The sequence below is a fragment of the Diprion similis genome, chromosome 6 (genome assembly GCF_021155765.1).
Source record: "Diprion similis isolate iyDipSimi1 chromosome 6, iyDipSimi1.1, whole genome shotgun sequence".
Lineage (NCBI taxonomy): Eukaryota > Metazoa > Arthropoda > Insecta > Hymenoptera > Diprionidae > Diprion > Diprion similis.
Genome location: NC_060110.1, coordinates 14,814,083 through 14,828,774, shown reverse-complemented (window position 1 = coordinate 14,828,774; position 14,692 = coordinate 14,814,083). Strand labels below are relative to the sequence as shown.

General features: G+C 39.7%; 2 protein-coding genes across 16 annotated transcripts in view; one reads left to right on the top strand and one right to left on the bottom strand.

Annotated features, from left to right (window-relative positions):
- Positions 1–1,933: 1,933 nt before the first annotated feature.
- LOC124407658 (apolipoprotein D) lies at positions 1,934–8,059 on the top strand. The gene is made up of 4 exons (XM_046884015.1): positions 1,934–2,415; positions 6,169–6,397; positions 6,817–6,988; positions 7,190–8,059. The coding sequence occupies exons 1-4, from the start codon at positions 2,251–2,253 to the stop codon at positions 7,350–7,352; spliced, it is 729 nt and encodes a 242-aa protein (XP_046739971.1). The 5' UTR covers positions 1,934–2,250; the 3' UTR covers positions 7,353–8,059.
- Positions 8,060–10,372: 2,313 nt separating this feature from the next.
- Positions 10,373–14,692, bottom strand: part of LOC124407656 (peripheral plasma membrane protein CASK) — a 137,655-nt gene continuing 133,335 nt past the window's right edge. For all 15 annotated transcript variants that reach the window (XM_046883999.1, XM_046884002.1, XM_046884001.1 and 12 more), the window contains 5 exons: positions 14,247–14,366; positions 13,742–13,858; positions 13,143–13,250; positions 12,693–12,868; positions 10,373–11,996 (listed from right to left, as the gene is read on the bottom strand). In XM_046883999.1, coding sequence (XP_046739955.1) covers positions 11,817–11,996; positions 12,693–12,868; positions 13,143–13,250; positions 13,742–13,858; positions 14,247–14,366 — 701 coding nt within the window. In that variant the 3' untranslated portion in view covers positions 10,373–11,816. The remainder of the gene's footprint in view (positions 11,997–12,692; positions 12,869–13,142; positions 13,251–13,741; positions 13,859–14,246; positions 14,367–14,692) is intronic.

Genomic DNA, 14,692 nt, shown 5'->3' with positions numbered 1-14,692 from the left:
TAGTACATTTTCTGGTCTGTTCGATATGTTGAGAGTCATGCCACGTCAAGGCTGTACGGACGGAATTATAAAACGGCTGTGTACGAAGACTCAGGACTGCAATTGTGCGGATGGAATTATCTTTTGTCCATCCAGCAAGCCATACTCGCACGCTTTGACGTCCGAAATTCTTATTGCTATTCGTAGTGTTCGACAAGGAGTGACGAAATAGGTGCTTCACGCTGCTCAATGACCGACCCTTTGCTGTGTGCTCAGTTAATATTGTTTCGCCCGAAACATGTGTAAGCGGCTTACAATTACGCTGGTTATGTCATAAAGCTGTAATGAGTCAGTTCACGGAGTCAGTCGCTTGATTTGTTTTGATATGACGATGCCGCGCTACCGTTTACAAGTTGCTTCGAAACTTTTACTAGACTTTTTAGACACGCGACTTCTTTTAAAGGGCTGCATTGAAGTTTATAGGTTTTCATGTACTCCACGAAACCACAGCAGTGACAGGAAACAGCGTGTTCCTGAGACTCGGAGTGATTAGTCATCGGCGAGGAACGGGGCAGCACATTATTGAGCAGTCAACGCGTATAAGACTGATTTATTCATATTCACGCGAAACTTTCTCGCTTTCCTTTGCTGTTCAATGATCGAGTGATCCAATTATTGCGAAAATGTGTTCCCCAAATGTCCTTTGGAAACGATGGCTCGTTCCTAACAACAGAGGTGAGATCTGGCGCATCGAAAGCTCCGATTAATCGATAACCATTCACATCTGTGAAGAGAATAAACGTGTTGCTTTTCACACCAGGCTCGAAATCCTGTCAATGCATTGCCACCCGATCTAAAAATACGATCGCTTCGGGTCGTAACGAAGTTATATCGGGGATCAAATCTGAGAATTCTAACAGCGACCCACGAAATAATCCTTGCTGACTATAAAATTACTCGTCTCTGAAAAATACGTCGTACACGTCGTGAATCGAATAAATTGCAAAAACGTCTATTTCATTAACGTCTGTAAGTTACTTTAACAGCCAATTTCGCGTTGAATTAGTTTCAGATGTTAACAGCGTGCGCATACCTACACAAGTTATACCCGATATCAAAAACTGAGGTTGACGTAACAGCTAGCAAGCTTGGGCCATTAGCACTGGTGTATGAAACACACGACTAATATTAGAGAATGGAAATTCATAGATTTATTGTTCATTTAAGCATGTGACAATTGCAGAGAAATTTAAGTGAATTTTCACGGGCGCACGGAAGAATCCTAAATCGGCTGTCGTTAACGGATGTCGTAATTTCATAATTAGACGAGTTAAAAAAAAAGAACCACATACACTGATTATTTCTCATGCTGATAGTAAAACCACAAATGGTTCACCGGCCAATGCTAGAGTCTCAGTTTATACCATCGAATAAAATCGAAGGTTATAGTGTGTACCTTGTACCTTCCGAATGATCGGCGTACACGTCGAGCCTGGCCAAACCGAATTGGTATTCGCTCGGAGTACAAAGTATACCTCAGAGGTTGCGGTTCCCATCAGCGAAGACAAAAGGCAAGTGTCGTTAGATAGTTGGGTTCTCTCACTTGGCAGACGTACAGCTGACACCACTCGTGACTCAATGTACTTTCCTCCGCACTAAATAAACCGAACGGTGTATGCGCGCGTATAACCGATGCAGTAGTTCTAGGGTCATTTTCCAGAGACCGGGCGATAAGGACAGAGACATAAACACGTGAATATAGCCTCCCGAGAAAAACTTAACGGGTACTAAATTTCTAAAAAGCGCTTCATGCGAGTCTTTCATAAGCCCGTCTCCTCATCTGTTCAACAACATTACAATAATTTGATTCTTGGTGCAAGGTCCAAGGCTACCGGAAGGTGGAATGAATGTGCAGCTTCGTTTCTGAACGGAACTGAGATACGGATTAATCAGTCGAACGGGACACGATCGTTTCCGCTGCGAGGCAGCTTGATCAGCGTAGAGAGGGAAAAAGAAAGATTGCGCGCAGGAAAAACTTATATTGATCAAACTGTTGGGATAATTGGAAAAAGTAGTAAGGCAGAGCGGAAAGTAGGAGGTTTGTGATTAGTGCTTTGGTTCCCTTTCCAGGCCCTTCCTTCCTCCCTACCTCCCTCATCCGCGCCCTTACCACTGCCCCCATCCGAACTCCCCCCTAAAATCGTGCAGACAGACAGACCTCGTGGTTCCGATAGTAGAACGTAGCGCGTCGACGTTAGTGGACGGACAAAAATGACCTCCGCTTTCTTGTCTTTCGGCTTGTACCGTGTCCGTATTTTCCTGCTGTTATTACTTATCGTTTACTTGATCAGTGAGACTGATGGCGTCTACAAGAGACGGGAGGATAAATCTAAGTGCCCGAAGGTCAAAGCTATTCGCAACTTTGACACGACTGAGGTGCGTTTTGAAAAATTGTTTACTTTAATTTATTCAATACACTGTCCAATTCTCACACTCGATATTTTTGGAGTAAGTAGTTCAACTTGACGAATAGGCCTTGAATTTATAGTTCACCCAATGTTTACACTCCCTAGATTCCAGTTTATTTTTCGATTGCAAATTCCAGCGCGGACTTGTTCGCAACCTCCTCCATCAGGCGCGGTTTTAAATTCACTTTTACGACCAGTTTAGAAACATTTTCACGCGACGAGCGGTCGTTATTTCGTTCTTATTGAAAACAATTATTCCTTTGATCTTCCGTGTACAAGTACTTGAGAGATTAGTAACCGAAATGCTATGCAATTTTTCCGATTTAATCAACATAAATCGGATTCACAATACTTGCAAATATCTTCGTGCAAATGCACATTGATAAGTACTGACTCGGTCATCAACATTTCCTTAGCAACTATGTTAAAAATCCGCTACAAACTAGTTTTGAGAATTTTCCCAAATTTTCCGATTCAGATTTGATACAGGAATCTCCGGAACAGAATAACTTTCTCCTGAATTATTCACATCAATTATTTGGCTATAAGGGTAACGTCTTCTAGTCAAAACCCACGGTTATACAAGAGTAATTTCATCAAACTATTGAGAGCAGCATACTATTCAACTGCTATCGAGCCCCTGTATAACACATCGATAAATTACGGCTCGCTTTATGCCTACTTGGGAGAAGTTTTAACACGAAAACGGCCGTCAAGTCCGGCTTTAAAAAATGCTCACCCAGTGTCGAGAAGTTCCATCAAAGCCAGGTCCAAATGCTCTGAAATTCCTTTCGCTTATCTCGGTCTTCACTTCGCCTCGTTTAAAAATTGGCATTGACAAGGGGATGATGCTTCGGTCGGGGACTCGAGTTCGTCGGTGTGAATACCAACGTCAAGGGAATAGGAAAATATGATCGACATCGTGGCTGGTAGTTAGTAGCGCTGCCACGTCGCGACAATGGTTAAAAATACCCATTCGATGACGAATTTGGCGTGTGGCGTTGCGCGAGTCGAAGGGATGCTTCTCGTCCGCCTTTGAAGAAGCTCGCTGCACTGGAACGACGCATATCGCCTCGTCGGGCGAAAAGTCGTCGTCTGGGAAACGTGACCTAGGGATCTTCGTTTTTACGAGCTATAACGCGACCGTCCGGATATCGGAATGCAATGCATGGCTTTCAGGGCTCCGGAGTGTATCTGAGGCCACGATCTGCCCGGTCATTGATAGCGGGGATTCATATCGAGGCGGCCAGTCGACGGACGCGCAAATGCCCAAAGAAATCGTGCGGCGCTCGTACAGAGCTTCGTTACGGCTCACTGTTCTTCGGCTACGGAAATAGTCCCACTGTTGACTCTGCTGGATATTCGAGGTTATTGGGCCAACGCGTCGACATTCCGTCGTCACTGGATTACACAGGCTCGGGCGATCCTTGAACCCACGGCTTACCGACGTGAGACTGCATCGGCTCCGTCGCGATTCGTCAATTATTCGTTTACGCGAGCATTCGTGTTCAACCCGAGGCTTCGCACTGAGTACTGATAACAATTTTGTGTAGTGTGATGATCAGCCAAGGCTGAGACGATGACGTAACGGACGATATCCCAACCAATTTCTAGATCTCAAACGATTATACGAGGGTAAAATCGATTTCAATATCATGAACGCAAGTGGAATGAAATTTTTGAAAGACATTGATTTCAATTTCTGCGGATCATTTCTTTCAATCGGGGGTTTTGAAATTTTGAATGAAACGTTTATTCAAGATCATCGCGATGTCGGCTGATTCTATTACATACTCTATCCTCGTGGTGAAAGCTTTCATCGAATGGATTATGAGGTATTTTTTACTTGTCGGTTTATTTTCTTTGGGAGATGCGGAAAGGAGTGTTGAATGATGAATAATTTCTTGGGAAAAATAGTCCACGGAAGAATCTTTGATCGCATTGCATTGTATATATCGTTACGTAGCAATTTTATGTGTTCGTTACCGAGACTTTGGGAAATATGATTAGCTTTGATCCGAATAAATGGAGTAGGTCATATTTATAAGAGCAAATTTCATATTCGTATCTTGACGACTGACAGAGATTACATTAACCCAGTTTTTCTCTGTATAATATGCTAATATAATATATATGTTTATTCGCGATGAAAATATTCTTTATACCGATCCGTATACACACAGAGTGAGATTTAGCCTGAGCATTCATTGCCCGGTGATCGTAAAATATCGGCTTTGTTTTTTTTAAATGGCTAGTAAATTTTCACTAATAGCTCACCAGTTTCCACTGCCGAAGTGAGAGAAAAATTAACAATGAGAGTGTACTTTTGGATGGAGAAGTTATAACGGTGCACCACAAATCTGAAATCCTGTTACAACGCCTTTTGCATGCTTCTACATACCCGTGATGTTTTTTTGCCCCAACAAAAAACGTTGAAAAAAACTTCTGGTAATTTAATTAGAGTATCTGGTCAGATTTCCACGTGGTGATAAGTCAAGGGTATAATCGAGTGCACTACATAATTGTTTACATTTAAAAGGAAATCGATTCTTAGATGCATTATGCGACAAAGATTTTTGAAAAGGGTAAAATTTTTCCTTGCCACTACTAAAGGTAATGAAACAATTATTCTGAGATGACTAAAAAAATTTATTTATTAGATTAATGCTTTTATGTTTACGAAACCTTGATATTGATTAGATAAATCTGAGAGAATGATACTTGTTTCATCAAATTATCGAAGTAATCACACGGCCGTCGCATAATAAAATGGCATTCGGATCGATTACGTCGATTCATACAGTTTACCAGGTAAATCTATTCGGTGGGATGAAGCTACTGAACTTACCAAGTCTGAGCTCCAAGTACCAATACAAACTTATAAAGTCACCAATTTCTTATCGCTATAAAATAACATGTTACATTATCTTTAATTTACACAATATTTTGTGGTAAAACGTATACGTGATTTCGTAATTGCAACACAATATTAACTCTAAAATTCACTAACGGTAAAAATAATACAATTTTGATTGTCAAGACCAAAAATTGTCTTCAATCATGTGCTCGAGTGTACACCTGAATTATTAGTGGAAAAAAAAGGAACGTTTTGCATTCTAGTATATACATACCTGCAGCATAGATAAAAATTGTTTACTAAAGTGGAGTGGTTGTATTGAATTCCTCGTGGCAAACCCTCGTATTTTGTAATCTGTCCAAACCTGCGGACAACCCGTGGCATTTGAAGTTTACGATTCATTTTTCCGTGCTTCAAAAGTGTTTAACGGATAGAGTGGTAGCTATTTCGGTAATACGGAGCTGCTAGAGAGCCATGCTAATGGGTGTGTCTCGTTTCATGCCACTCATAAGAACTTCGAGCAAAGGACTATACCGAAACCGGATAACGGATGATTCCGTATCGACTACAAGGGATTAACCAATATTCGATTTGTATCGGCACGTGCAATAATATAAGCTATTAAAAATTCACCAACAAGTTGCAGCTCGTACCGCAAGACTTCGCGGCAGATTCCTCAAAAGTCTTGTACCACAAATTATTAAATTCATTATGAAGTTCAGGGAAATTATTTAAATTAAAATGAAGATTTTCCGAGGTCCCGGTCAAATCACAGCTTTTCTACGTCCATCTCACCACTAAACTTCCCCTAATATATTCAATAACCCTAATTCTTACCGAATGAATTTTCACCGTCCACCACAGTTCTTGGGATATTGGTACATCGTCCAGTACTATGCAAGCTCGGAGGAAGCCCTGGATTACAGGTGCATGAGAGCCGAGCTGTCAGTCTCTTCGGAGATCGCCGAAGTGACGATGAACTTCACCTACAGTTTCGTCGACGATCCGATCAACGAACAACTCGGCGGTAACATCACCTGGAAAATACCTTCGCCGGATTTCCCTGCGCACTGGGTCCACGCCGAAGACACATGTGAGAGCTACACCGTTGCAATTTCGTTGGGTGACTTTTCCCCTCGCGAGGCTTTGCCCGAATTTCCTCGGCTCTCATTTTATTCCCAGTTTTATTTATCGACGCCACGAGGGCCGAGATTTTTTTATAACAACACGTAACAGTGCGGCTGTTAATAACAGCGAATTGGGAACAAGTTGAAATTAACGATCCTGCGGTATTTTGGCAAAAATATTTTATGCTTCGGTAAAACGATTCGGACGGGTATTGTGTTTGTAGAAATTTACTATCGCCAGAAGCACCCCACTATCTACTCGCAAGGGCGCGAGTCAAGGCCATTAATTTTACGGACCTCAAGTTCTTTCACGTGTATCAACAAATCGACATATGTTAATGATACATTTCACGCGTATTATTAATGTGGTAATTTTTATCGACAGACGAAGGAATATACAATACATACGTACTCGATTCCGACTACAAGTCCTGGGCCTTACTGATGCATTGCGCTGAGAAAAATAAGAGTCCTCGATACCTTTCCAGCTTCATTATGAGCCGGGATCCTCAACTTGGGGTCAACGTCATCTCTTATCTTCGGGAGAAACTTCCCAGGTTGGTTATAAAACAACAGTGTATATTAAATTTCCAGCTAACTTGTGGAAATTTTTATAACGAAATGCCTTTTTGACTGACTTACGAATCGATGATGAGAAGTTTGGTGGACTTGACAAATCTTTACCACGATTCCTATGAGACAATATAAATGTGAATGAAGTCTCTGATTAGCCTAATCCAAAAGTTATTTATCAACAGGTATGACATCGACTTGGAGTACATGTTCCCGATGTCTCAAGAAAATTGCACAACTGCAGACCCGGGGATCGGACTATTGATGCCACCTCCGGTGGGCGTCGTGTCGAAGAGGCGAAACGGGGGGCGGCGACATCCGTTGAAGAGGAAACACCGTCGCTTCTAATTATAATGGCGCAGCCTTAAATGAGAGAGTTTAATTAGTATTAGTTTTTGAATTTTGTAAAGTTTTGATACACAAGTCCTTCACGATTACACGTATTCGCAGAATAGCGAAATTGTCGAGGAGAGGTTTGATACAATGCTTCGAATTCCCCCTTTAATTGGAACGAATTAATAATCCACCCGTGTTGTTACCCCAGATTTGCTCAAATCGATTGAGCATTGCTCCCTAGAACTATACAATAACAAGCTATTGTTTTAACGGTTGTTAATGAATGCCGGAATTATAATTAGTTATGGCTAAATGCGTATAAATAAATCGAGGTAATATATGAAGTGGAAATATTGCCGTTTGTAAATGGATGTAATTATTCACAGAGTGTAATAAGTTGGATCTTGTAATATGTACTATATTATTCGTAATTATTATATAGATAATAATAATAATAATAATCACGATAATGATAATAATAATGATAATAACACCTGACAGAAGTGAAAACACTATAATTCCAATTTCCAAAACAGTGTTTCTTTCTACAAACAAAAAATCTGCTTTTTCGTACTGATATATTCATGACGATTATGCAAGTGCAGTCATATCGACAAGACTAACTTGATCCATGATACTTTCTACGCAAAATATTGTCAGCATTATTAAGAGCATCTGAAAACTAACCTTGCTCATTGCAAAGGAAAACACAAATTTTCGTTATCGATTGTTTAAAAAATTATCATTGTTATTATCATGTGATATTTCTTGTCGTTGAAAAAGAGACTCATTTTTTCTTATTAAAGTACTTGAGTTTGTCTTGTCGAAATTAAATGCACAAGTAGCGCATGCGAATCTGTGTAGAGGGTACGGAAATGATATCAAGAAATATACAATTTTAAGAGTAAGAGATAAACGTATATACATAGAGAGCGAGTAGCGTTATGTACTGATTGTAAATAAAATTATGTGATATAGTGGAAGGTGAAGAAAAGATAGAAAGATTCTAGACACAGGTAACAGTGTTAGCTGACCATAAGCATTAAATGTGTAAAGCGTATACAATCTGATTCGAAGAAGGTATAACTTCTCAAGTAATTGGCGATATACAATTTTTTTTCCTACTCTTCTTTATCTTTTATATAGATCGACGTTACATTAAAAGAGACGTGACGTATGTATACGTATAGTTAAGTAAAAGCGTATAGGAATACAGTACCTATTTAATACTCTACTACGCAATTCACGCAATTTTTATGTATTCCTTTGTAATACCTGATGTAATTGATGGGAGTAAGCATAAAATATCGTGCCACAATTACTACTATCTACTATTATTATTACTATCATCTTTATACATTGTTTATTTCTTTCAATAATATTAAAGTATTTTTAGTCAAAACAAGATGCTCAAAATCATTGATGCATCGTTTTGACGAACGGATTGTGATATTGAATTGTCCAAGTATCCGTACAACATGAATCATCTGGCAGTGATGCGTGAAGAGTAACATTTCGTACTGAATTGTTGAGATGATGAAGGGAAGTTCAAGTAGGTATAAGACCGATCGTTTAATCGTCTATTTTATTTATTTTATTTGTTTTACTCCGTATTTTAGTTACTCGATTACGATTCTAAGTCGCGTTGGTATTTTAAAAATGATACGAACGTGATTGTACGTCAATTCAAAATGGAGAAAAGTTGAAATCGCATTCTTTTTCAAGAATTGAAAATAAAAACATAGAGTGGGTGTTAAAAATTCCCACAATTACACGTTATTACACCCAGTATTTTCTATTATGATTCTCAATGCTCAAATTCTTTCCGGGACGTGTTATACGAGCCTGGTGCTATATTGATTGTAAGACAAGTCTAGTTAGTAGAACACCAGAAGTGTCGACGAGAAGAGAGAATTCGGTAGTTTTGAGGCGAGGAAGGCCGTATAAATGAAGTTTCCGTTACTCTAAGGATTCGAGTAAAGGCAGAGAGGTAGTTGAAAGTTATCAAGAATCGTGAAAAAGGCGAAAGCGACGGCTCGGAATCAATATAATAGATTCAGATTTCAGACGCTGGGTAACTTTTAATGGAAATATACCTTAATCCGCGCTAATTAAACCGCGCAAGTCTCCCTTCGCCTTCTCGCAATTTCGGACACAATTATTCTCAGGTTATTCAATTCGGTTATCAAAATTCATTTAGGAAGTTTTTAATGAATTAAAATACAACTTTTGATACTTTGGGCTAGTTTTATTAATTCAATTAACAACGTTTTATAATACTCTTCATTCCTCTCTCTCTCTCTCTCTCTCTCTCTCTCTCTCTCATTTATTATTACATAATTATAATGAACTGTTATTGTTTCTTTTAGACCCGTCATCTCATTTCAACATCTGTTAGCTTTAGCTTTAGCTACAGACTTTTCCAACAACGCGGGGTATCTCCACTGTCACACTCGAATTACTGATATTACGTTTTGAATTTAGTTTTTAAGTATTCATTGCTAGTTAATCATGGCAGCTACAACTTATAAGAAATATTACAAAATCACTTACGACCTTCACGGTTTCTTGTGTTTCTCTTTTTTTTTTTAGTTCTCAATAATTTTCACGCACACATTCAATTTCTCATAACGACACGTACAACAAACTTACTCTCTCTCTCTCACTTTCTTTCTCTCTTTTCCTCCCTTCCTTTCTTTCATTCTCTCTCACACGGTGTAAGTATATAACCAATTATTTATTATTAATTGTTAATTATGCTATCCATTCTCACCGGCGATTCGGAAATACTAGATCGATAAATAAAAAGAGTTCGTCGGCGCAGCGGCTCGGCCATGTAGGATATACAATAGAATCGTGCCAGTAATACCGACTCGTCGTAATTATATAATCCAATCTTCATATTCAATTCTTCATGCGCGCACTCACATGCAGCATTCCTACGGGTTGCGTATGGAAATTTCTATTAGTCTTCTAGTAATTCATTATTAATTACTTATACAATTAATTCATTAATTACCTAGGTCGTTTAATCTGTTTTAACGTTAAATTTTTATTTTTATATTTTCCATTTTGTTATTAATTATTATAGACTGGTAATCTATCTATTTACTTGATTTATGTTATATAAACTTCTATATAACCGCGTTTAGTTCGATATTTCGATTATGCGTTTGTACGAGGGTATGCAAACCAGGTGTTTCTGGCTTTATTAGGGGCGATAGAAACGCTTGCCGCAAGCAGCTACCGTTACTATCGAAATTCATCACCTTCAATTCTTAAACTTCATTATTAAACATTTTAATCGATAATCAGCCATTCTTTCGACCTGACGAACTGCGATTGTTCGACACACAACTCGCAGAGCCATTCTTATCGTCGACGAATTCAGAAGGAAAATAGTTCAACTATATTCCAAGGAAGAAATTATAATTATTCCAATCCAGTTGATTGCCTACGATATTCAAAGACAAAACTTTTCAGAATTTAGTATTTTATAAAAATTATTGCAAGATTCCCCAAAATTTTTACTTCCTCAATTATCCTTAAAATCTATTTATCGTCGACATGTGTGCTGAATAATTTCAAACTTGAAAGACTTGACAAGAAATAGAATGTTTATAGATACGATTCATTTCATGACAAGAGATCAGTCAAATTAAGCCGTTGATCCGAACTAAAGAGGATCGCGAGAGTGACGGAGCCCTGAAATATTACCGACTGATTCAGGACAAGCTTTCCGATACGACGGTTATCTACTCTCATCTTGAGCTACGAGTCCATTATATTTCGGCTGAAATGCCAAGTCTTTCCTAAGAAACAGGAGAAAAAGCTTCCAAGCATTTTGTTTCCTTCTCACGGTGCAAAAAAGGAAAGTGAAATAGGAAAAAAAAAACCAAACAAACATGGGAGGTATAAATGATCGAGTCCGGAAGAAGTCGGGAAGCAAAAAAATTCCCGAAGGGTAAAAATGTTCGCAGCTACGTTGATTTACGAAAGAAGATTGGTATAGATATATCCTTGGCTCCGCAATTAGCTTCTCCATTTTCCTTCTCTTCGTCTCAATCATTAGGTATAACAAGACTAACGTCCTCGCTGATCGATCGGAAATATATTATTATATACATGCACGTTTGGTGTCTGTGACTGTGTGTATGTGTGTGTATGTGTTCGTGTGTTTGTGTATAAATAATGCATAACATATACATATATACGTATATGTACGTTTAAGTAATAATATTATGAACACGCGGTCACTGCCACCGCATTCGGCATTGCGGTGACGTCATTTGATTGGTCTAAGGTCCCGATACGTGTCGCTTGGCTACTATTTGATTGATTGTTCCACGCGGCACTGCGTGGCGATTGATTAGTCCGTATTCGCGTCGTGTCGCCTAATCACTGCTTGCCCGTTTTAGCGGGGCCGTTGAAGCCGTTGTATTCTGTGTAGATCGCTCTCGTCGGCGAACTCCGCTGTCAGTAGACCCAGGAGACTGGAATCCATTGGGGTGTAGTGTGGACTCGCTCGATCGCCGCCTCCAGGGAAGCGATCGTCTCCTCGATGTCGTTGTTCACTATGGTCAGGTCGAAGAAGTGCCCGTACGCCTGCCTCAGCATGTCCGACTCCTTCGCCAGTCTCTCCAAACTACCGTCGTACTGAAACACGTCGGTGTTCGTTACACAAGCCATTTCATTCCGATGAAAACAAGTTTCATATTAATGAAAAATAGTTACAAATTCTTTTCATTTCAGAGAATGGATAAAGAATTTATTACGACACTTTAATAGTAATTTATTGGGTTACGTCAAGATTTTTTCCGTTCAATTTAGGTTTGTCTTAGAATTCATACAATTTTCTCTCCAGGGGTTCAAAAATCTTTAAAACTAGAGAAATATACAGTCAGAGATTCAGAACTTTGGGAGAAGAAGTAGTGATGCTTATTTAAAAAAAAAGAAGGTTAATAAACAATTGTGGAAATGACATTCACTAAAGGAATTTGGTGAGTGATGAAGAATTATTATGTAGAGTTACGGAGCGAGGAGTGCAGGTACTTCAAATTCCATTACAGATGGATACTCCCATCGAGCGGGGATAGAGATTTCATCGATAGGGTTCAGCTACGATTCTATACGGCTTGGAGCTCTGTACACACGGTAGTGTGAAGAGGAGAGCAAGCGGCGTAATGTATTCGCTATTCATGCGTGAATCCAGACTTGGAAAATATTGAAATTTTCACTCGACTTTGGAGGTTTGACTCAATCCGTTTTCATCCATCCACAGAAATGTTACGTTGCATAGGTATGTGTATATTGAAAAACGAGAAATTCATCCCCTTTTCACTTGTTACTCACATCGGCAAGGTTCTGCAGGACTGGCGCAGCTATGAAGACGACGTAGGGTGCAAATTCGGCGGTGCGCAGCACCTTTAGTGCCTGTGGCTCTACGTCTAAAATCGCCATCCTGCCTTCCTCGTGAATCTTGCGAATAGTCTCCAGCTTCGTTCCGTACATCGCGTCCTCGTGCGTCCCTGTCATTCGTTTTTCGTTAAGGCATGGAAATATCAGGAATTGGCGTATCAGCTACGCTCGAATTGTGATTTATAATGGGAACTTGCCGAATGGTCAATATTTGTAGTAGGTGCATTGCACATAATGGTCGATTTGTAACAATAAATCAGTTGCTCATTTTTCAAAACCGATGCAGTTCGGTTGCCCGATAGCAGAAGTTTCACCGAACTATTATCGCTGCTTTATACGATATCGATTAACACAAATATCTCATACACGGAGTCCCTTTCTTACCGTATTCCAAGTACTCGTTCGCAGCAATATCAGCCATCATGTCATCGTGCGATACGAAGTAATAATTGCGTTCATTTTCTTCGTCGTTTCGTGGCGGTCTCGTTGTATCTGCATCGAATGAATAATGGATTAACGCTTATCTTTTACAACTATCACTCAACTTTATCCATGCGAGTCTTCCTTTCAAGATTTATAAAAAAATTCAGGTTAAGTGTGATAGATGCAAAGGTAAATAAAAACTGTGTAAATTTGGAATGCTATTTTGTGAAGTGAGTTTGGCTTTTTAGTTAAAAAGCAATTAGGCAGAGCAGCTGACCCGAACACTGTTCATACGTAACGATGGTTTGGTCACTCTTTATTACTTTCGGCTGATGGTAAAAACCGCTTTCGCATAAAAATATGAGATGCAAATCTTTGCATACCCAGAACACTTTGAGGGGATAATGTGTAAGCGAAAATCCATATTATATCTACCTATGGGTGGATAATCTTCGGAAAAATCGTATCCCGAATTCGATCAAACGAAAATAGAAAATATGTAAAAGAGGGTTGGTATGAAGGTTGAAATATTTTTAGAATGATAATGGTGAACCACTTACGCGGAATGGGATAGGCGTATTTGTCGGGGTGCTTGGCGATGATGGTGTTTTTGATATGCCGACGACCAACGCCGTGCGCGCCGAGCAATACGAGAGTCTTGCGTTGAAAGGCGGGATCTGTTGCCACGTAAAATTTCGATTAAACACCACACAAAAGATCCGGAACTTCGAGCCTCCGAGGCTTCGAAGCTTCGGAGTTTCGGAGCTTCCATCCACCCGTCGAGGTTTCAAGACTCTGCCGGATGGAACTTCGTCGTAAGACTTGCGCCAGCTCGCAGTATTTTCCCGGTACTTTTCTATTCTTATTTTTAGAAGCGAAAAGCCTCGGGCCATATGAGGGCCCGATAACAACTGCGAATACAGCACCTTAAAGCGAGGCGTCCATCCGATGTATCCTTCTGATCAGAGGAAGCCTCGAAGAGCGGATAGGAAGTTTCTCAAAGTTTTAGAGACGGGATTTTCAGACTGACGGGAAAATTATCGATAAACGAACAAAAGGACTCACAAGGGAGCTTGACGACCTCCTCGTAGGTGACCAGATCCAGCTGATCAAAAACCGCGTTGTGCTTCGCCAGATACTTATCCTTGTACTGCTTCTTCTTCCGGCCGAATATTGAGCAATTTACTGAAATCAGAATAGTCCGTTACGTTTTTTTTGTACCTTTACCACAGAAGTATCGCCTCGAAAATACGCATGTAATATGCAAGTGCAAAAATGCAGCTGTTCCATCGTTTTGCATAATCGATGAGCTCTCGAAGGACCGAATTTCCATTATTTAAAAAATCGCCAAGTATAATATAAAATGGGGAATCACGTGTTTCCAAATCCCGTTCATCTGGCGTAAGCAAAATTTTTCAGCAGATTTGAGACTCAGGTTTTTTGCCGCTCTGTTTATCTGAGTGTTTTCTTGTTGAGAAATTTGGGTTGCATAAGTCACTCGTTGCGCCTAA